The following is a 21,500-nucleotide window of genomic DNA, read 5'->3' as shown; positions in this document are numbered from 1 at the left end:
TTAATATTACACATTTACTATAGCCTATAGGCAATTAGGCATGGACCGTCCTTCTTGTCCCGTTTGTGTCTTTTACACTTTTCTTTTTTAGTTTCTCACTTCTTGTGTGGATCCGTTCTCACTTTTTTAAATTGTTATTAGCTTTTTCATAATCAACTAATATTTTACTACTTGACTTTCCCATTTTCAATTGTTTTTTAAAAAATCATGAAAAGATATCATTGTGTGTCAAGTGTGTAATTTATATTGGGTCATCTTGTGGCCGGCCCATAAGACTTTTGTTTATCCTTAAGTACTATTGTTTTTTAATATATTTTTATAAATTTGGTCGCTTTCTAATTTTTTTATAAGATCTTTTTTTTTTTTTTTATAAGATCATAATACTGATTTAAGAAGAAGTTTAGATACTTAATTATTTGATGGTGGATTTGTTGTTAAAACAGCCGGAGCGATGCTGGCCGTTGGATATTTTGACCAGTCTCGTCCTGAAAGTCAAAGCTTAGTCTCTCACTTATGGGCCGGGCCTAAATCTTAAAGCGTATTTGTCGAGTTAATATTACACTGTGTAAAAAACGTCACACAGTGCTAAAGCGCATAATTAAAACGGCACAGCATGTCGATTGGAGAACATCTTTGGGACTTGGCTTTCTCTCCGACGATCTCCGTATAAAACTTAGTGCGGCGGGAAATTGACTTTCAAATTCGCAGGATTCTGTCGAAATTCTTGCATAGTTGCGAGTCTACAAGTTTCTTCTTCCTCATCGCTGTTGATTTTACCCGGAAATGGATTCGGAAGCTGTGAAGGAGTTTATACGAAGGGAAGTTTCAGATTGGGACGATGAGGTGGTGGCGACGGCTAGATTCAAGGCGTTTAGTGGGCAGAGATCCAATTGGGAACTTAAATTTCAGTTTTGGCGTGATTTGATCCTCAAGGTTTTGCGTCAGTTTGGGTTGTTCATCATTGATCCTGTTCAGGTCTGATCAATTGCTTTTGATTCTAGATGAAATTAGTACAAAGAACTGATTATGTATTGTTGTGTTGGTCTTCGTGTTTCTAAAGGTGAAGAAGGCGTGGTTTAATCGAGGAGGAATAACGCCTTTATGCATTGATCATGTTCTGGTGAGTTTCTTCTGCATTTAGTGGCCAAAGAGGATTTGTCTTCTTAATATTGTTTTCTACCTTTTGTTGTCAGTTATTGATGCATAGTGAAGGTGATGTTGTGCGGATTAGCGATATTGATGATCCGGGTAGTGGTCGTATTTCTCGTTTATTGAGGACAGTGAGGAACTTGATGGTTCAACAGTCAGTGAAGCCGGAAGAGATTCTGGAAAATAAACTTGTTATTGTCCCACTCTTGAAGGTGCTTCTTGTTTGTTCTCACTTTTAACCGTCTATTTAAAAGTTCGGTCTGGAATAACGATATGTAGGTTTGGTAAGTGTCTAGAGTTTTGATTAGATTACATGGATTATAATGTGTGAATGTGTCTTGTAATTTTGAAAAAACTGGGTACCTTGAGCTAACTACATTAGTCTTGCTTTGTATAGCTCTTTTGCTAATAGGTGAAGAATTCTCAGTTTATTGTATAAGTATGTGGCTGATAGAAATAAGTCTATGTTATTTCTAGGAGAAGGCTGCTGACGTGGTTAATATATTATCTGAGGGACACTGGACTTCTACTTGTGTTGTCACGCTCAAGAAGTTTCGGAATTTGTGCAACGGCTCGAATGAGGCATCTGCTGTTTTGAGTCACTTGTCAGGGTGTGGAAAAGCGCATAAAATCTCTATCAATCGGGGAGAACTGATCGAGGTCGGTTATTTATTCATATTTTTTGGTCTTATACAGCTGTCTGATGGAGAATATGTTAGTATATCTGGTCAGCAAGGCATGTAAAAACGCACTCAAAATTCCAGTGAAAATAAACGAAAGAGGCCAATTTGACAAATTTAGAAAGTTAGACTCAGTTCAGGCTAAGACTTATGCTTAGTGTCCAAATTCAACATACTTGTGCTTTTCAGGGCATTAAAGTGTCCTTTTCACAAGCAGCACTTCCCAGTATCTCAACTTTAGACTGTGATATTCTGCACTTGCTAAGGACTACAGAAAAGCTCCAAGATCAACTTGAAGTGATGGACCAACGTTGTGAAAAGTAACACCTTCTGATTTCTTGAAATGTATCGAAATGATTTAATTTTCTCGTACATTGATCATAGCCTTGGAATACATAATTTGGCTTCACTTTTTCGTAAATGGTTAAATAGATGGACTTCAAGTGTTTTTAACTTTTCTTTTCCCTTTTGCAGGTCAAAGAAATCAGCGCTGGCATCTCTAAAGTCTGGACACAGGAAAGTTGCTCTACGGCATGCAAGGGAATTGAAGTTGGCGACTGAGAGCAGAGAAAAATGCACGTCACTTCTGAACAGAGTAGAAGAAGTGTTGAACACTATAGCGGATTCTGAATCTACGAAAATGGTACTGCAAACACTGAGAAACCCCATAGGTCGAACCTATCATGTTTGGTTTATGTAATAGTATCAATTATGGATTTTAGAAATATCTCTGTGTGTTTGGCAGGTCTCAGAAGCAATCAAAACTGGAGCTAGGGTTATGAAGGACATCAAGATCAGTGCAGATGATGTTCATGACTATTTAGAAGAACTTGAGGAAACTATTGAATCACAGAAGCAAGTCGAAAAAGCTCTCGGTGAGTGGTGTTTTGTCGTTTAAACATACAGACACGATTACTTCATCAACTTTTATGTTTACCTTGAATTTTTTCTGTTAATGCGGCAGAATCAGCTCCATATCCAGATACTGATGATGAAAATATCGAAGACGAATTACTGGAATTAGAGATGGACCTTGAAAGTGAAAGTTCTCAGGTCCTACCAGCGAATTTAGATACTGCAGATTCACTGACTGAGATGTTCTCAGAGCTTAAACTTGGCAAGACGAAACAAACATTGGAGCCAGCTCGGATGAAAGATAGCGGAAAAAAGATTCTTGAAGCAGCATAGCTGAACAATGCTTCTTCATTGTGGTGCGATCTCTTCTCTTCCTGTTGTACTTAAGAGAAGAAATACACTCAGTATCATATAAATAGAATAGAACCGGGTAAAGTGAGTTGAGTATTTGTATGCTATGCCTCTTGTTCGGATTCTAGAAACAATAGCTTCAATCCATTGTATAAAGTCGAATGATGATTTTGATCACTCCGATAGTGGTCGATAATTTATTAATGTTTCTAACATGAAGTCTTTGTCAACCGAAGGAAACTAGTACTCGTGATTATTATTGTTATTATTATAGCTCCTTTCCTATATCTATATGTTACATGAACTAGAAAAGCCGGTACTAATAAAGAGAACCTTGAGGAGATACTTCCATCGTAGTTGTTCTGTTGTTGTAGTGCTTTTGTGGATTTGTATGGTCCACCTTGCGATGGCTCTAGCCTCTAGTGTTCTCTACTTACTTGAGAAGAAAAAGACCGTGAATCAGCAGGTAACAATCATCACTGTTTATTTCATCTGCTCACGGGTTTCCAGATTTTTACCAGGGAGAATTCCTTCATCTGTTAATGTTCCTTGATTTCTTGTGTAAGGAGATGCACCATCTAAATTTGACAAAGAGGTGGGGTTTGGTATTTGGTTAGGGAAAGCCGCGCACGATGGAGGGACAGATTGTGGGGAACAATCTTCCGTTGGAGTGAAAGGTGCAGAGTTTTGCATTTGCATTAGTCCAGGATGGTTAAGAAACCTTAGCATATCTGCTGAATCATTAATCCCAGGCAAGCCAGCTCCTAGGACATGTGCAGGCAGAAACTGTTGTGCGCCCATTTGCATTCCCATACCCATTGCTAGATCCATCTGAGAGTAATGCAGCCCCAAAGGTAACATCATTGATGGTGTAACAAATCTGTTACCCATCGTCATCATCTACCATCCAAAATTTTGTACCAGGTTAGAACAAAGGAACTTTAGATTGAATCTGTTTTTGATACGAAGAAGTGTTGGAAGAATTTGTTTATTATACCTGAACTTGAAGTTGAAGGTTTTTCATATAATTGATTGCTTCATCCAACATTGATTCGTTGTCATCCTATGAACAATAGAGTAGTAAAGGTAATGTAAGTAATGGTAGTATCTCCAGCAGGAAGCTTTTGATCTCATTTGAAATAAACTAAAAAGTTGGTTCTTTTAGCAAACCTCGTGAGAATTAGGTAGTAGATCCTGCAAAGTACGCATTTTCTTGTTGACGTCTCTTCTTTGCTTCTGTTTTGCAATATATTACCATATACCGATGTATTAGATTCAGTTTCTACTCCTTTACTTTGTAGCTTAATGAGATTACTTACTCTTTCAGGTGAATTATAAGCTTCTGCATTTCGTTTTCTTTTGACCAAAGCTTTTCTTGTTCTTGCAGGAACTTGTGGCCTCGCATCATCTGACTCGTCATCTAGACTCTGCGTTGAGACAAAAACTGTCTTCAGACCAAAGAACCTCGCAGTAAACCAAACCAATAAAATCCGTGAATCAATTCTCTTACGCTGCTTAGATACATCGATCCTTCACTGTCTTCAGTGAAACCTGCGGAGGAAGTGTTAAATCCCGATTCAACCATCCTTTTAGCAACCACAGATTGCTCATCAGGAGGTATAAACTTGATCTTCTTTCGGTTATCATAATCAACCATCATCCTCTTTGATGAAGAAGCTTTCAAAGTCTCAATCAAAGTGGAATCGTCAACATGTTTATTGCTTTCCAACATGTTTGTTTCATGAGCAGGAACAACATGACTTTGTGGAACAACCTGTGTGTCTCCGAGATTCTTGTTGGCACCACCACCACCACCACCATGGATGATACTCTTCATGAAGTCCTCGTTATACTCGGCCTCATACAAATCCATGATCGATTTGGTACGTTGATTCTGCAGAGGAACGTTGGATCTTTGGCCCTTTGCAAGAATCTGGCCATTCTCAAACACAAGCTCCATATACTCTTGATCGTTTAACCTGCAACAATAATCGGTTGGTAAGAAGGAAGAACATCATCATCTCTATAGATACATATATACGTGTGTGTGTGAATCAAGAATCAAAAACTTAATTCGGTCTGAAGGTGGATGATGGGGAAGTCATATTTTGTAGTCTTGTTGAATGATCGAAAAGGTTTTTCTTTAATGAATGTAAGTGAAAGCTAATCTTTCTTTTGTTGATCAACTTCAGACTCTTATATTTCGCTTTTGTTTATTTTTCCTTTTTTTTTTTTTTAGTATTATCACTTTTTCAACTCTTTCTCAGGTGCAATGAATTTCTGAGTACAGTACCACTATTCATACTTCTGTTTCGAACTAAGTCGAATCTTAGCATCTTTGGTTTTTTTTTTCTTTTTTTTTTTTGTCATCTGTTAGTATATTTATATTGAAGATGTAACCAAAGAATTACAAACTCAAAAGCTGCAACTTGAGACAAACCAACGAACCAAAAAAATACTAAGCAGGCCTTTATAGAAACAGGCCTTTACAAAAAACCTTCCAATACTAGGAACCCGACTGCTGCACAAAAAGCCCAAAACAGAGGACTAGACTCTCTCATCAAAAAACACAGAAGATAACCAAATCGGATGACTAACTGCAACATACGACTGTATCGGTTTTTTTTCTTTGATACTACTTTTTATTTATAAATTATAAAAGATTTATTTCAATGCAATGGATGTCGGTTCCAAAAACGAAATCACATAATAAAATACAAATAGAAAGGAGTTACAAAAAATAAAATTATACAGACATCAGTCAGAATATCAGATTGCCACAACATAGGCAAATATCTCTTGTAAACATCACAAACCGATAAAACATAAATAATTTCAACACAAATAATATAGAACGACAAAAAAAAGTGTTGAGGAGGAGACAGAGAGAGAGAACGGGCCAAAAAGCCCACGTGGTTGTGGGAAGAAAATTCACAGTACAAGGACAATGAGAAATGGGCCGGGTCCACCAAAAAATATTGATAGGACCCACAAGGTGTTTTGGCAGCATTCTCTTCAAAGGAAAAAGTAGAACAAGTAATAAAAGAGGTAGATAAAAGAGAGCGTGAAGTTCACGTGAAAGCCACGTGATTCTTTGTAGTTCTTTTTTATTGTCCCCTTTTGCATTGTATTTTTACACTTGTCCTCACTTCTCTTCCATGACAAAATGACTCGCTAGCTCATGCCTCATGCATCCTTTTTTTTTTTTTTATACTATGATCTTTGGTGATCCCAGATTCCGACCAATATAACTTAGCCGGTAACACAAAATGATTCTGACTAATTACAGAGATAAACTAGTTCGACCGTGAATATCAGCCTCGAGGTAAAAGTTGGAGGGTCAAATTCAAAGAAAAAGTTTTCGGTGTTTTGATATTGCCAGCATGCAGGGATATATCACTATAATACTATTTAAATGTTTCAATACTAAGACTGTAACATAGTCGTTTGATATATTAAACCAAGTAAAATAACATTGTAAAACATTTTGATCTAACATATACACATACAAACTGTTTGGACCTAGATGTTATAAGGCTTTAACCTTGTCAATATGAAAAAAGAAAAGAATAAAAAGAAGAGAGAGCCTAAAACTATGTAATATGCATCGATACAAGGGCAAATCAAGTATGTCATTTGGAAGGGAAATGACGTCATGTAGAATCTTAATTAAAGGGAAACATAATTGTCACTCACCCACACGTATCATTATCATGTTTTAAGATTCGGTAATCATTATTATTAAAGAGAAATTAAAACCAAATCAACCACGGGTTAGCGCGTAATCTTAAACCCAAATAACAATTTAAATAAAATATAGTATCAATAGTTCTATTAAAAGGCACGAACGTAAAGCCTCAATAGTAACACGCACGTATCTTGCTTTATCGTATCGAGTTTCATGCATTCATATTCATTAATGTATTAAGCTTCAACAAACTTACTTATAGTATTAAATACATGAAAAGAACATCACTAATACCTCCACACTAGATTGTCCTCCTAGACTACTTTAGACTTTAGAGACCATATCTAAATCTTCCTCTATTTTGTAAACTTTGGATTTGATTCAAGAAAACATGTTTTCACACCGTTTTAAGTGGATATCAATACTAAACCCTTTCTTTTAATTTGCAGCGAGTCATTGTAAACACTTTTCATCGAAATTTAATCCAATAAGAGTATTGTTTCTAAATTTTAATTACACATTATTCTGGACCTTCAAAGTTTATGGACGACCTCAGCATTATAATTTTTTGCATAATTGACTTAAATCAAAGTACATAAAACTAACAAATACCAACTATATATCGAAATTAGTGATACTTTAATTTCCCCATGATATTTACACATTATCGTAAAACATGTGATATATATTCAATCATTTATTCATTATAATAACAGCAGAAATCTCCTTTATTGTAAAGTAAAAATGGGAGAAAGAATTTTTTAAGAACAAGAGCAAACATATTTCTTTATGATAAAATGAAATCACTAGGATAAAAAAACGGGAGTAGCTTTGAAGTCATTCATCACTCGTCAAACGGAAGATTAGAAGGTGGATCACTGCATTTTTGATTTATGGTTTGTATATACGAGTTTATGATAAAGACGGTTATCTTATCGTTAAATCGCTATATTTTGTTTGGTAAATGGTTTCGAACCCAAAAATATATATAGTGGTGGTCAGAAACCTCAATCTAATAGTATATTTATTTATTGAGATATAATAATTGGTCTTGCATGTTGGTATGGTCAACTTTGTGACTCGAAAAAAAAAAAGCCTAAAACGAGAAAATGGAATGAGTTGGCCAACAAGAGAGGCTACAAAAGAGTCAAGAGACATGCAATCATCCTGATTTGAAGCCAGCCCATGTTTTTACTGACAAGCAAACACATTGCAGTAAAGTCGAGTTATCATAATTTATGATAAACATAAAGTAAATTATGAGTGTATTTTTTCAAAAAGAGGCAAAACTCTCTTACAACTTAATGATTTGTAAAAGGACGAGACATTATCATTAAATCTTGAAACCAAAAAACTATGAGTGCCTTGAAATTCTGAGAGTCACTGTTTTCTTTTGAAATTATTTCTATATATGTACATTTGTTTATTTCTCTGAAATCTTAATTCTCCATTTTCTTATATTATTTTCATACTTTCTAGTTTAATTTGTTTAGGATTGACTCTTTTTTTCACGGCAATCCATCTTGTTGTTTTTTTCCGCTTTCAAAACATGTATACGTTGTATCGCATTCAAAGAAGATATTTGACCAAATACATGCAACATATTGGTTATCTAGAAACAAAAGAAGAGTAGGAGATATAAAAAAACAAAGGGGACAAAGAATGGTGTGGAGAAAAAAGTTTGAAGAAGAAAGAAAAAAAAGTGAGGAAATTGTGATGATAATGGTAGGGGTGGTGGGGAACATATCTCTTCTTTATCAGTTTCCCTTTTTTACTCTCTCTCTCAAAAATCATGTTTAGAGTTTCTTTTGGTTCAAGCTAAATCTTTTTTTTTTTTTCCTTCTTTCTAAAATTTAAAATCTGTTTGCTTCTTCAAACCAAACGGTATCTACGCAATAAATGTCGGTGATTCTGATAACGATAATGTTTGAATGTTTCGGGTTCAAAAGATTTGTATTAACTAGATGTGTATTTGTTTAATTTTGGCTTATTGATAAGGACACTTGATAAAAGAGTCAGGATCATGTCAAATTATGTATATATATAATATGAAAAACACTTTCAGACTTAAGAGTATTTGTAATCCGTTAAATTTAAGTTCTAAACACTTAATTAAAAACAAGAAATAACACTCTTTATGAAACACATGGAGTATATGATATGAAAAACACTACAACTAAAATTAGAGTCATAGTACTGTTTGTAATCCGTTAGATTTTGATTCTAAAAATCCCTATTTTAAAATAAGAAACAGTACATATAAACTAAAAGATGGATCTGAATATGGAGATATTGTTTGATTGTAAAAATAACTTTGGACAAAATCTTCCTATTATAAAAGAGAGAACAATTGAACAAAGAGTTCTAATCATATTGATTGGTAGGTCATGAAGAAGGTTAAGGAGTGATTGTAGAAGTGTAGAAGTGGAGGCGACAAAGTGAGGAGAGACACGTGGAAAAAGGCACGTGACGTGGGGAATGTGAAATGTTGTCGATAGTGTTTACTGTCTCGTGCTTGCAAAACTAATGTATGTTTTGGAGTGTGAGAATTGTGACGTATCCTCAGTCCTTAGTCCATAGGCGAAGCATCATCTCTCATTAGCTCCTCTCTTTAAGGTTACGCATTCATTACTCATGCTTCCCTTCTCTCATTTTCTTTCTTTTTCTATATATATTCCCCTCTATTTGTTTCTTTGCTTCTAATTTATTACATGTAACGTACAAAACCAAGAAACATGCACTTTTTCTGGTGACCGAAGACCGAAGTTTAATATATCAACCGAATTGACTATACCATATACATGTTTATATCTAGATCCAATGAATATACACAAATAGTATCTTGGTGCATCGAAGCATTTATTAAAGTCACTATTTTGAATACTAGCGACGGATAAGACACCGATCGATATGGTGTGTTTTGGTATCTGGCATGAAAGATAAACAATTTCTGATCACGATTTGTGGGAGATTAGCATCACTTGATTCACTTTGATTGTTACACATAAAAGGTTGGTAAGTTGGTTTAATATTGGAAAAATATTGTAGTGGTTGGACTTGACTATATAGATGCTTAATTATGATAAGATAGAGTAACAATCAAATAAATAGAGGAGTGTAACTAATAGCGACGTGGATTAGAATCATGGGAAGCTCAAACTCTTGTCATGCTTGGATACGATGGAGTCCACGTAGACTATTTTTTGTTTTCTGTCATAATTAAAGAACATTATTAGAGAGTTAATGACGTACATGAGACGTGTTTAGCAGTTGATAATTAATTTAATTTAACAGACATCTAGACATATTTTAATGCTAAACAAAAAACAAAACATTTTCTTAAAGTGTCTCGCGGTTATAAAAAACCCTTAATTATGGAAGTGTTGTTTGTCGAACCCACGAATGCATCAATGCGCGTCACGATAATCTCATGCATTGAACTTGAATTTATTAGGACTGATAATGAAGTAAACTATGGTTTTAAAATTTCTAATTGTACTTTTGTCTACGTTCATATAATTCCTTAAGAAAATATGTTCTTATCCGGTTTAGAACTATCTTGTCTACGTTCATATAATTCCTTAAATCTAAGCCTAACATTTGATTTTCTTAATTCGATATGCTATATATACGAAGCTAGATTAGTCAAACTTTTCTTTAACAAAAATAAATAAATTAGTCACACTTTCCTAATCATTTATAATCTCTTTAGCAAATAATTCATTTAATTAGATAACCAAATTAGTACTAATTAAAATCCAACCCTAATAGTTTTATAAGAAATCAAACAATCTTTTTGTTTTTGTTAAACGAAGAGTGAGTACTAGGAGTCGAGTATTTACATTGAAACAAACAAAATTAAATTAGAACACACCCAGCAAAAAAATCCGAGCACAAAGTCAAAACCAACACTTTGACCAAGTGTCTGCGTGACACGTGTATTTGTCTGCGTGACACGTGTATTTGTCTGCTACATGGACAACATCTTTAACAACACTGTCTCATCATTCCACCATCTGCATTTTATTTAATTTAAATATCAGAAAGACCATTTCAATATTACTTCTTCCTTTTAAGTTCTAACAACATATTATACATATTAAAAAAAAAAAAAAATTCTTCCTCTATATATATACACACACGTTCAAATCATTAATCACCTGTTTTAGATAAAATCATAGAGAGAGAGAGAATAGTAAAATAAAAAAATGGGAAGAGGGAGAAGCTCATCGTCTTCATCGATAGAGAGCAGCTGCAAAAGCAACCCATTTGGTGTGTCTTCGAGTAATACTCGGAACCTAAGCACGGACCTAAGGCTCGGGCTCAGCTTCGGATCATCTTCCGGACAATACTACAACGGTGGAGAAAACCATGAATATGATGGAGTGGGTGCGGCAGAGGAAATGATGATCATGGAAGAAGAAGATCAAAACGAGTGTAATAGTGTCGGAAGCTTCTACGTGAAAGTGAACATGGAAGGAGTTCCTATTGGAAGAAAGATCGATCTTTTATCTCTTAATGGATATCATGATTTGATCACAACTCTTGACTACATGTTCAATGCCTCAATCCTTTGTAAGTATCTACACACACTTAATTACATCATTGCATGTAGACTTAATACATCTCTTTGCATGTATATAGACCAAAACCTATTATATTATGTATCGTTAAGACCAAAACTAATGGCAATGAAAAATTTGTGAAAATAGGGGCTGAAGAAGAAGAGATGTGTAGTGAGAAGAGTCACGTGCTAACGTACGCAGACAAAGAAGGTGACTGGATGATGGTTGGAGATGTTCCTTGGGAGTAAGTACTTTTTTATTTTATTTTAGTTTATTAAAAAACTCTAATTAATTATATTGATAAATGACATAATTATGTGGAAATCTAATTACGGAGACTTAATTGATTATGTAGGATGTTCTTGTCTAGCGTGAGAAGACTAAAGATCTCAAGAGCTTATCACTACTGAATGTTTTTTTAAAAAGCAAAGGTGGAAGACTCTAGGATTGACCAATACAGTCAGTGGTGGAAAAAAAAAGTTGGTTTTGTCTGAATGTAAATCACTTGTTCGAGATTTTTATTCAAATTTTGTTTCTAGTTTAATTTATTACTAGATTTTACCCCGCGGTACACCGCGGGTCGATTTTTTTATAACTAAAATATTATTTAGCAAAATTTTAAGTTGTATTTGTTTTGTTAATATTGTTTATTTTGTTTAGTGTTTCTGATTTTATAATTAAATTTTGATTTTTAATTCTAAGATTTCATCCATAGTATATTGTTTAATATTAATATCGATCTAAACCCGTTGCACCATATAACCCCGTTCCGTAAAATTAAACATCATTTGTTATTTTTTTGGAATAATATTTTTATCCACTACGGGTCGCAGGTTCATGCGGATAAGCCCGTAGAGAGTTGTGGGTTTGCGTATCGACCCGCCAAAAGAAAAGCTATCTTTTGAAACCTTTTGTTTTATTTAGAGGTTTTGAGAAAGTATCCCTAAAATATAATTTTCATTATATGAAAAAAAAAAAGAAGTAGAAGAAATTGTAATATCAACATTCCCGATTTTTACATCACTTGTTACTATTAATTTTTTTTTTTTACAGATAAAAATCAGAAGTTAACTAAGTCGAGATTTTTAAAAAGATTGTGTAGAGATTTTTGGTAAATTGTTGAGAACATATTTGATTTCAAAATCTTTACTTAAATAGATAAAGAAAGATTTTGTAGAGACTTTTGCTAAATATATGAGAAATGAATTTCATTTAAAAATCTTTACTTAAATAAAACAAATCTAAATAATTAATGCTAATGGCATGCCATTGTAAATACTTATCAACTTCAGGATTTATTTGCTAATTGTGATCCAAAAATGTATATATAGATATTATGAGAAAATCGGTTGTAACTTGTAATGAGGCAATTTTTTTTCCAAAAAAAAGTTTTAGCTAATGCAGGTCCTTTTACGTTCAATTTTTGGTTAATTAGTTATTAATATAGTTTATATTCTAATATGAATTGTTTTGGTACAATACTGAAATAGGTTTATATTTGTATTTTAATTACACATAACTTTAATTTACTCAAATTTTAAGTTTCAATTGAGTTTTCTATTTTCTTTCGTTTGAGTATCAACTAAACAAAACTAGTTTAACCAAATCAAGATATACACTTAAGAGTTTTGGTCTAGTTATGGACTTTGAGATTGAAAAATAATTGTCAAAAAATTTCAAAAGACTGTCGTCGGAGATATTACACTTGTTCCGCTCACCAAAGCATTAAAAAGCCCATACAAGAAAATGGAAAAACAAAACGAAGGAAAAAAAAACTCTTAAGCCACTCTGATTATTGTCCTCACTGCACACAAATTTACAAGAAAACAACAAAAAATGAAAGAAAGCATCACTTTTGAAAAACGAAACCTCTAAGAGAAAATTTGTAAGGAGAAATCGAAGAGGTTTCTTCGCAATCAAGCAAACTGTTGTTTCCCCTTCCATGTTCAAAACTTCACAGTAACTTACCAAGAAAGTAACCATGGTGATCTACTTAAACCACTTGATATATCCAGATTATTTTCCGATAACCCAAAACAATCAGATTGATGTTCCGGGAATATACTCTCTTTCAAAGAATCACAAGTAATTTCCGGCGAAACCCACTGTGAATAACCTCTAACATTTGAGCATTCCCATGGAGATTTCTTCGAATTCTTCTTCACTCTAAGAGTAACATTAAGGAAACATATATTCTTAAACTCATCTCCTGCTATACCTTCAAGTAGACCCGCAACACCGATTCCATCACCATTTACATTCTCAAAGGTGATTTTCTCGATAGCTGGGAGTGCTTTCGGATCAAATTTTTCATCAGGATGTTCACCGTACTTACCCGTGAATCTAATCGCTTTCTTTACATTATCGAGCTTCACGTTCAAGATGTGAACGTTTCTAACATACCCGCCTCTTCCCGGAGAAGTCTTGATTCTGATTCCGGTATTTGAATTGAATAAATGTAAGTCTTTAATATATATTTCGGACACACCTCCTGACATTTCACTTCCGATTGCTATGCCTGAGCTTGAAGTAGTTTGACCTGTTAACCGATTGATCTTGATCTTGGAGCTCGGTCTTGCGTAGGATATTCCGTACTCATCCCATCCGCTTTTTATCGATACCAAATCATCTCCGGTAACTATGTAACAATCCTCTATGCAAACATTAGTTGATGAGTCTGCAAATAGAACAATTCTAATAAGGGAAATATCTGAAAATGACAATCCTCTATAGCACTTGTTTACACACTGATTTGCATCAATTCTCTTAGGGAAATTTGATCTTAGATTTGATAAGAAGTAGCCAGAAATCTCGACTCAACGAGTAAATTTTGCAATGAAACTCACCTGGATCAACTCCATCTGTATTTGGAGATTCAAGAGGAGCCAAAATTGTGAGATTCTTCACAACAACATCTCTGTTCAGACAAAAACTCCATATCAGAACATCGAAGAGAAAATTTGGCGAAATCAAAATCTAATCATGATAAGCTAGATGACCTGCAATAAACAGGATGAATGTTCCAAAACGGTGAATTCAAGAATGTGAGGTTGGAGATGATCAGACCAGTAGAGTTCATGAGCTCAACAAGATGAGGTCTTGTATAGTTTAGCTCTCCATTTCTAAACCAATCCCACCATACACTTCCTTGACCATCAATTGTCCCGTTCTCGCCTAAAATTTAAGTATCATCAGACAGCAGATCTAAGACTAGCATCATTGGTTCAAAACTAACCATTTCATATAAATGCTATACTAGTACCTGTTATGACTACATCTGTGAGATTTTGACCATATATAAGACTTCTGTGTCTTCTACCGGGCAATTCTCTTCCTCGTCCATATGATGGTAATGGATCAACCACAGGCCAATTCTCTGAGCTCTGAGTGTTAACAAGTTGTATAAGCGATCACAGTTCATATATCAAAGTGTATGCTTGTAAAGATTCAAAAAGGCAGAAACTTGCCGTTGACCCGAGAATCGTTGCACCTTTATCTAGCCATAAGGTGAGGTGACTGATGAGGTCGAAACTCCCGGTAAGCCACTGACCAGCAGGAACAAAAAGCTTGGCACCGCCTTTGTCAGAGAAAGAATTGAGGTAGAACAAAGCATTCTGAAAGGCTTTAGTATTTAGAGTCACACCATCTCCAACCGCTCCAAACTCTGTAATCGATACACTGTGAGGCCGGTGAAGACTCGCTAAACTGGAATATTCACAATGCAGGCTTCCTCCTACACTACACCAAGCACCATAGAAGGACTGTACCAGGAGCACATACAAGAGCTGCAAAAACCAACATTTCCCAAAGCTTTTATGAAACTCTGATAACAACACACATAAACACTGGAAGAAGCACAGTTAGACGAGAGCCACATTTCATCTCTAAAACTTAGCAATGAGCAAAATAAAGAAGAAAAGTGAAATCTTAAACAGTGTGAACATTTGTTTTTAGAAAAATCCTCCACCTATTGTAGAACATTGTGATCCTATGATATTCTCTCAAGTCTCAAGCTTTATGAAACTCACACATTAAATTCACTGGAAGAAGCACAGTTAGGTGAGAGGCACATTTCACCTCTATAAGCTAACAAACATCACAAATGACCATAAAAAAAGCTAACAAACATCATAAATCAGGAAGAAAGATAAAATCTTGAACAGTGAATCCTAGGAAAATTATTGTCAACCTTAAACCAGATTTCAGATCTTAAAGACAAGGATATAGATGACCAGATTTGAGAGACAGAGCATTGGAAGTGACTAAGTTATGTCCAAAGAAAAAGAAGAGGAAAATGTAAAAGACTTACAAGGAAAGATCTCTTCATATGAAAAGAAGATCTGTGATCTCCTCCAGGAAACCTAAATTAAAAATCTTGACAACAACAACAACAACAATCTGAGATATCTTTAGCTGCTTCGAGTCCTTCTCTCTCTCTCTCTCACAGTCAGTAAAAATCAAAACTTTGAATCAGAAAAATTCTCTCTCATGGATGTGGCAAGTTGCAAAGAGTGATAGATGGGTCAGTGGTGAGAGGAAACTGGGGAACCCACAATGGACATAAAAATCATTGAAAGAGACCGTTTCTGCCCCCGCCAAAATTCAACCAGTAGGTCCATCTTCTACCTTCTCCGTACCCATCATCGCCAATTCGCCATTACCATTTTTAATATCCTTCTCGTACGATAATGGCGAAACCAAGAAAGAGGAAATCTAATTTAGAGACTTTATTAAAGCATAATTAAAGAAAGAAGATTAAGAAGAAGAAGAACATTCGATGATATCTAAGATGTCTGGAGATACCTTATTTGATGTTCTGTTACAAAGAGACAAAGATGGTCACTGAGAGAAACCCAGAGAAAGAGAAAAGGAGAAAAAGAGAGTGAGAGAAACCAGTCTGTATCTAAGCAGCATGGAAGCGTGACGAAAGCTCCGATTCTCGCTTCGGAAGCGGAAGCGGGAGCGGGAGCGCTCGGAATCGTTCGGAAGCGCTATGGAATCACGATTCTCAAAAAGGTGAATTTGGAAGCTCACGGGAAACGCATGATTCCGATTTGGAACCGCACAAAAAGAGAATGGAAGCGTCGAATGATTAATTTGAATATGGATATGTGTTGATTGATGCGGTCTGCGTTTACAAACCCTTCGTGGTGTATCGAAGAAGAAGAAGATGAAGTCTATGGGCTGGACGTTTTTGTTTTTGGGCCTGTGGTAGTGAGAAGGCCCATCAATGTGTAAGTGTGTTTTGTCTACTTTGTCGATGTTTTTTTAGAGTTCCAAAGCAGGTGAATGAGTGTCCTAGGGTGGCTGTAGTGTGTAGTAGGCTATTGACTATTGAGTACGTGTGGTACTTCCTGAATAAAGAGAGAGAGATTGTATCAAAAAAAAATTATGTATCTTTGCAATATTGGGTTACTTTTATCTTTGCAATATTTATATTATGTATTTGGATAGTTGTTTACAAATACAGATATAAATATATATATATATATATATACGCTTCCAATCCGTATCCGCTTCCTATATTTTTAAAAAAATTCGCTTCTGCGTTTTCGAACGCTTCCGCTTCCACGTACCCGCTTCCGATTCCATGCAGCTTAGGTCTGTATTATATGAACAACACTTATCAATCAGTTTTTTTTTTTTTTTTTTTTTTTTGAAGGAATCAGCGTATTTCATGTGATCCGAACTAAAAGAATTTTATAATTAAAGGAGAAAGAGAAAATTGACCTTCAAATTCTTCTTACATCGAAGATTGATTGATTCTATTGATGCAAAAAATGGGAGTTTTGAAAAGCTCTGTAATTCTTTCTTTAACAAAAAAAAAAAAAGCTCTGTAATTCTTTCTTTTTTTTACACACTTAACACACGAGACGAAACGCTGTCGTTTTAATTGGAAGAAGATAACGGATCACGTGACACGTGGGCGTTGGTCTCGTAAGTCGTAACGAAGTGAGAGTTGACTGACTCTGCTAATTATATGTTTTCATAATTTCAGTTTAGTTAAAAAAAAGAAAGGGAAAAATCGCAGTGAATAAATCAAGAAGAAGTAAACTTACATACAATTAAAAGAAAAGAGGATTTTTAGTATATATTCTCTACTAGTGTAATGGACACCACTGGAGAGCTAGAATTGGTGAATTAAATGGATTTTATGAAATTATATTCCGAAATTAGGGAGAAGAATTAATAAGAGAGTAGAGACATAGTAATGTGACAGACTTCTTGTTGTCTATAATAAAACATACAACATCCATAATTACTATACTTAATTACCTCCTTTAATTATTCAGCAAACATACCATCATGGACCGGATTATCAGGTCAAAATACCCTATATAAACAATAATTTCAAATATACAGTATTGACTAAAATGATCAAAATTTCTGTAAAAACAGAGCTTTATGGTGAAATGCAGAGATAATAAAAGTTTATTGAATATCATCAGTATCAATCAATAGTCAATAAATCAAGTCTACGCCTCAGAAACAAAACTAAACCGAAAACGAAACCAAGTCTAAACCAAAGTAAAAAAGTCTAAACCAAAGTAAAAAAGAGAAACACAAGAAGAAGCAATTTTCATCAACTTAGTAACTCCTGCCCCCAATTAGTCCACTTCTTTGGAATTTTCCTTAATCTTAATGACATTTGGGAATCGGGGTTCTCTGCCGTTAAAAAATAGTAAACCAGGTCGATTTTCGGTTTACGTACATTGGTCTGAAATTTATACGGGAACAAAACCGATTTCAAACAATATCTTCGATTAACTTCTCCCAAAAACTGTTAGTCAAGTGATGAAGGCTTATCTAATAAACCAATTTAGGAAATGAAGAAGACAACTCTTTATAATTCTTAGCGTAATCACAGTCAAAATAACTCAAATTGGTCAAAATATCAGATCAAAGCACAATGCACTTGAGAGAGTCTTTACAAGACAAAAGTAAATTTTCATGAATTGAATCAAAACATGATGAACACTTAGTAACTCCTGCCCCAATAGGTCCATTTCTTGGCAGGCTTTCCTGAAGCAAAGCAGAGAGTGCCTGCATCGAAAACAATGAAGCTTCTGTGTCAATGCATGGACTAAATTTATGAGCAAAATTTCTCAAAACAGATAATAAATTTAAAAGGGTCTCTGACCTTCAGGGAGTTCTGGCTGATCAAATGGAGAACAAAGGGTTTTAGCTGCTCCAGTTTCACCTTTAGTACGTGCCTTAACATCTCTCTCCACTTCCTACAAAGAATTTCATTTTAAGGAACTTATAATTGCTATCTTCTCGAGTTTTGATTCTATAAGTTGGAATGTGTTTTTTTGCTGTGTAACTTACCTCTTCGTCACACCAGGGAGCTAAGATGAGTTTCTTTTCGTTAAGTGCTTTGATAAACTCATCCCAAGTCTTTACCTCTTGAACACATGCTTCCCTCTTTTGCTTCGCAACTTCATACATGTTTTGCTGGATCTTCTCAAGCAGTTCCTTAACATTTTCGACTAAGCTACCTCTTGGGATATCTTCCTTAACTCCGTTGTCACGTCTCACAGTTCTGACCTATGGGGATGCAAACCAAAGATAAATGAAATCCGTTTAGCTACACTACAAGTTACATATTCAAACCAAACATCACTGCTTTCTCAGTAAAAACCAGGCACTTCACTATTATATGTCCAAGGAATAGAGGAGATATTAAACGGACTGACCTGATCATTTTCCAGGTCTCTGGGACCAATCTCAATCCTCAATGGAACACCCTTCATTTCCCAGTCTGAATACTTCCATCCAGGAGAGTAGTTGTCCCTTAAATCTTCTTCAGCACGGATACCGGCTTCACACAAGGCAGATGCAGTAGCAGTACAAGCATCATAAATTCCTTGGGTATTAGCATCTTTGTAGGGCACGGGGATCACAACAACTTGCACAGATGCGACTTTAGGAGGGAGTACCAGGCCTTTGTCATCTCCATGAGTCATAATCATCACTCCAATCTATAAAAGGTTTGAAAATGAAAAGTTAACAGTGATAGAGATTAGAGCACATGAGAAATAATAATCTAAGTACTTCAAGTATTTACCGTCCTGGTACTGTAGGCCCAAGAATTCTGCCACACCATTGCTGTCTCTGCTTTCTCATTCTCATAGTTGATCTCAAACATCTTCGCAAAGTTTTGACCCAAACAGTGAGAGGTTGCACCTTGTACACCACGACCAGTGTTTGGAATGAAGGCCTATCAAATCAAAGTTTAAATTCACAGAGAGTTTTGACCCAAAAAAAAAAAAATTCACACAGAGTAAATCCACTAGAAAAAAGATTATGTCACAGAACAGAAAGATTACATACCTCTACACTTGTAGTGTAAAGTCCCCCAGCAAACTTCTCATTTTCACTCTTCATACCTTTCACAACTGGAACTGCAAGATATTCTTCATATATGCGACGGTAAAGCTCCAAAATTTGAAGGACCTAAGAACAACGGAAGCAGTATGATGAAACGATTTCACCTAAACAATGTTGAACTGCTTACTATAACCCTTAGTTTGCAGGAAAAAAAAGGGAGAAATTGGATCACATGCAAAAGTTTTAGGTTCACCTACCTCTTCATCTGCTTCTGCTTTCGTGGCGAATGCAGTGTGACCTTCCTGCCAAAGGAACTCACGGCTCCTGCAATTAAATATGTTAGGCAGTGGGCTATGGCAAGCAAACTTCTGCGGCGAAGGTTTTACAGCAGAAACAATGAACATGATGATGACAGAAAAAGTAGAGAAGAGTATATGATAACAAAATACCGGATAAATGGGGTAGGGTTGCTGAACTCCCATCTAACAACATTGCACCACTGGTTAAGCTTCAAAGGCAAGTCACGGTGCCCCCTTATCCACTTGCTGTAGTAAGGGTACATCACAGTCTCACTGGTTGGACGAATAGCAATTGGGATTTCCAAGTCAGATTTACCTGACTTTGTAACCCAAGCAACCTAAACAAACATTCAAATCTGTTAAAAGAAGGCCTTTGTTTTGACAAACAAAATCATATAAGATTTAAGATATGCACACCTCTGGAGCGAATCCCTCAATGTGGTCCTTCTCCTTCTCTAAGACAGCAGGAGATACAAACAGAGGGAAATAGCAATTCTTGACCTTCATTTTCTTGATTTCCGCATCAAAGAAAATCTACAGAAAAATCAATGAAAACAAAATGATCAAACATTTTTATTTGACACTCTTGATTCCACTTTCAATCAATGTGATTAACTTAAAGAAACGATGACACTCACTTGCATAATCTCCCAAATGGCCATGGACCATGGCCTAAGAATATAACATCCAGAGATATCATAGTACTCAATCATATCTTGTTTACAAACCTAGAAAAACATAAGAAGAAAGCGGATTGTCATATAACATGCTTGGGACAAAAAATAAGAGTGCTAAAACAAATCATCTTTAAACATATAAACAAACCTCAGAATACCAATCCCCGAAATTCTCATCTTTCTTAACGCTGAGTCCAAGACCCGTTTCCTTCTTGACGTCCTTTTTCTTCTGTCCAATAGAAGAAGCCTTTGCAACCTTTTCTTTCACAACCTTTTCTTTTTTAACCTTTTCTTTCTTTTCACTGGGACCAGCCATTTTCAACCTTCTTCTTCTGAATGCATTAACAAAAGCGAAATCCATTTATAATCAAAGTCATGAAAATCAAGGTTTATCACCACCAAGTTAATGGATTAGTAAAATCGTAAGCTATTTCGAGATCTGTGAATCGATTGAGTTTTCAGTCAATTTGTCAACGGAATTCGAGTTCTGGTCCACTGACACACAAACGAAATCCGGCGAATACTAAAAAGCTAGGGAATCTAAGAAACACGACAATGGATTAAACTAGAGATGGCCAAGGGGAAAAATAAACGATTGTCGATTCACTAAGAATCCTAGAGAAATCACCAAAATCACAATCGATTCACTGAACAATAAGAAACGTTTGAGCTAAAGAGAAGAAGAACCTTACCAAATTAGCCGGAGAGCTGACGACGGCGGAGCAAAAGAAGCAGCGAAGATAAGAAGAGAGAAGGAATCGAGAGGGTAAAAGAGCGTTACAAGTTGCGAACCTTTGACTCGCTTGACGAGCTTTGATACTAAACTACCTCCAATTATATACGGCCACGTGTTAGGGTTCGATCTGGTTCGTGCCTAATGCTAAGTTTACATGGGCCAAGCCCAT

The 21,500-nt window shown here is 35.3% G+C and overlaps 5 protein-coding genes across 6 annotated transcripts; 2 read left to right on the top strand and 3 right to left on the bottom strand.

Moving 5' to 3' along the window:
- The first annotated feature begins 443 nt into the window (after positions 1-443).
- Positions 444-3,250, top strand: LOC9312733 (charged multivesicular body protein 7). Its single transcript, XM_002878392.2, has 8 exons — positions 444-975; positions 1,061-1,120; positions 1,194-1,361; positions 1,627-1,809; positions 2,019-2,149; positions 2,304-2,472; positions 2,575-2,704; positions 2,794-3,250. Exons 1-8 carry the CDS (start codon positions 784-786, stop codon positions 3,015-3,017), a joined length of 1,257 nt encoding a protein of 418 aa, XP_002878438.1. The 5' UTR covers positions 444-783; the 3' UTR covers positions 3,018-3,250.
- LOC9314506 (transcription factor PIF6) lies at positions 3,201-5,251 on the bottom strand. The gene is given in 7 exon segments (XM_002876618.2): positions 3,201-3,603; positions 3,606-3,935; positions 4,033-4,098; positions 4,206-4,271; positions 4,355-4,462; positions 4,546-5,014; positions 5,109-5,251. Coding segments are annotated over 7 exon segments (1,107 nt in total). The 5' UTR covers positions 5,141-5,251; the 3' UTR covers positions 3,201-3,567.
- A 5,617-nt stretch (positions 5,252-10,868) lies between these two features.
- On the top strand, positions 10,869-11,834 carry LOC9312732 (auxin-responsive protein IAA30). The gene is made up of 3 exons (XM_021025922.1): positions 10,869-11,298; positions 11,436-11,532; positions 11,644-11,834. The coding sequence occupies exons 1-3, from the start codon at positions 10,932-10,934 to the stop codon at positions 11,696-11,698; spliced, it is 519 nt and encodes a 172-aa protein (XP_020881581.1). The 5' UTR covers positions 10,869-10,931; the 3' UTR covers positions 11,699-11,834.
- A 1,106-nt stretch (positions 11,835-12,940) lies between these two features.
- On the bottom strand, positions 12,941-16,643 carry LOC9312731 (probable polygalacturonase). Of its 2 annotated transcripts, none has more exons than XM_021026332.1 (7): positions 16,092-16,643; positions 15,598-15,962; positions 14,756-15,073; positions 14,551-14,671; positions 14,288-14,471; positions 14,135-14,205; positions 12,941-13,965 (listed from the first exon to the last, which is right to left on the bottom strand). In XM_021026332.1, exons 2-7 carry the CDS (start codon positions 15,613-15,615, stop codon positions 13,253-13,255), a joined length of 1,425 nt encoding a protein of 474 aa, XP_020881991.1. In that variant the 5' UTR covers positions 15,616-15,962; positions 16,092-16,643; the 3' UTR covers positions 12,941-13,252. The 2 variants fall into 2 exon arrangements, with proteins under 2 accessions (XP_020881991.1, XP_020881992.1); XM_021026333.1 differs by having other exon boundaries at positions 14,288-14,462; positions 16,092-16,642.
- A 1,464-nt stretch (positions 16,644-18,107) lies between these two features.
- LOC9314505 (proline--tRNA ligase, cytoplasmic) lies at positions 18,108-21,399 on the bottom strand. Its single transcript, XM_002876616.2, has 12 exons — positions 21,288-21,399; positions 20,744-20,927; positions 20,557-20,646; positions 20,336-20,452; positions 20,069-20,256; positions 19,877-19,943; positions 19,623-19,745; positions 19,357-19,509; positions 18,986-19,270; positions 18,618-18,836; positions 18,430-18,523; positions 18,108-18,332 (listed from the first exon to the last, which is right to left on the bottom strand). The coding sequence occupies exons 2-12, from the start codon at positions 20,909-20,911 to the stop codon at positions 18,268-18,270; spliced, it is 1,569 nt and encodes a 522-aa protein (XP_002876662.1). The 5' UTR covers positions 20,912-20,927; positions 21,288-21,399; the 3' UTR covers positions 18,108-18,267.
- Between the last annotated feature and the right edge of the window lie 101 nt (positions 21,400-21,500).

This window comes from Arabidopsis lyrata (genome assembly GCF_000004255.2).
Source record: "Arabidopsis lyrata subsp. lyrata unplaced genomic scaffold ARALYscaffold_5, whole genome shotgun sequence".
In the NCBI taxonomy this organism is placed as follows: Eukaryota; Viridiplantae; Streptophyta; class Magnoliopsida; order Brassicales; family Brassicaceae; genus Arabidopsis; species Arabidopsis lyrata.
Note: the sequence above shows the minus strand (reverse complement) of the source record. Positions and strands in the feature narration are given on the sequence as shown.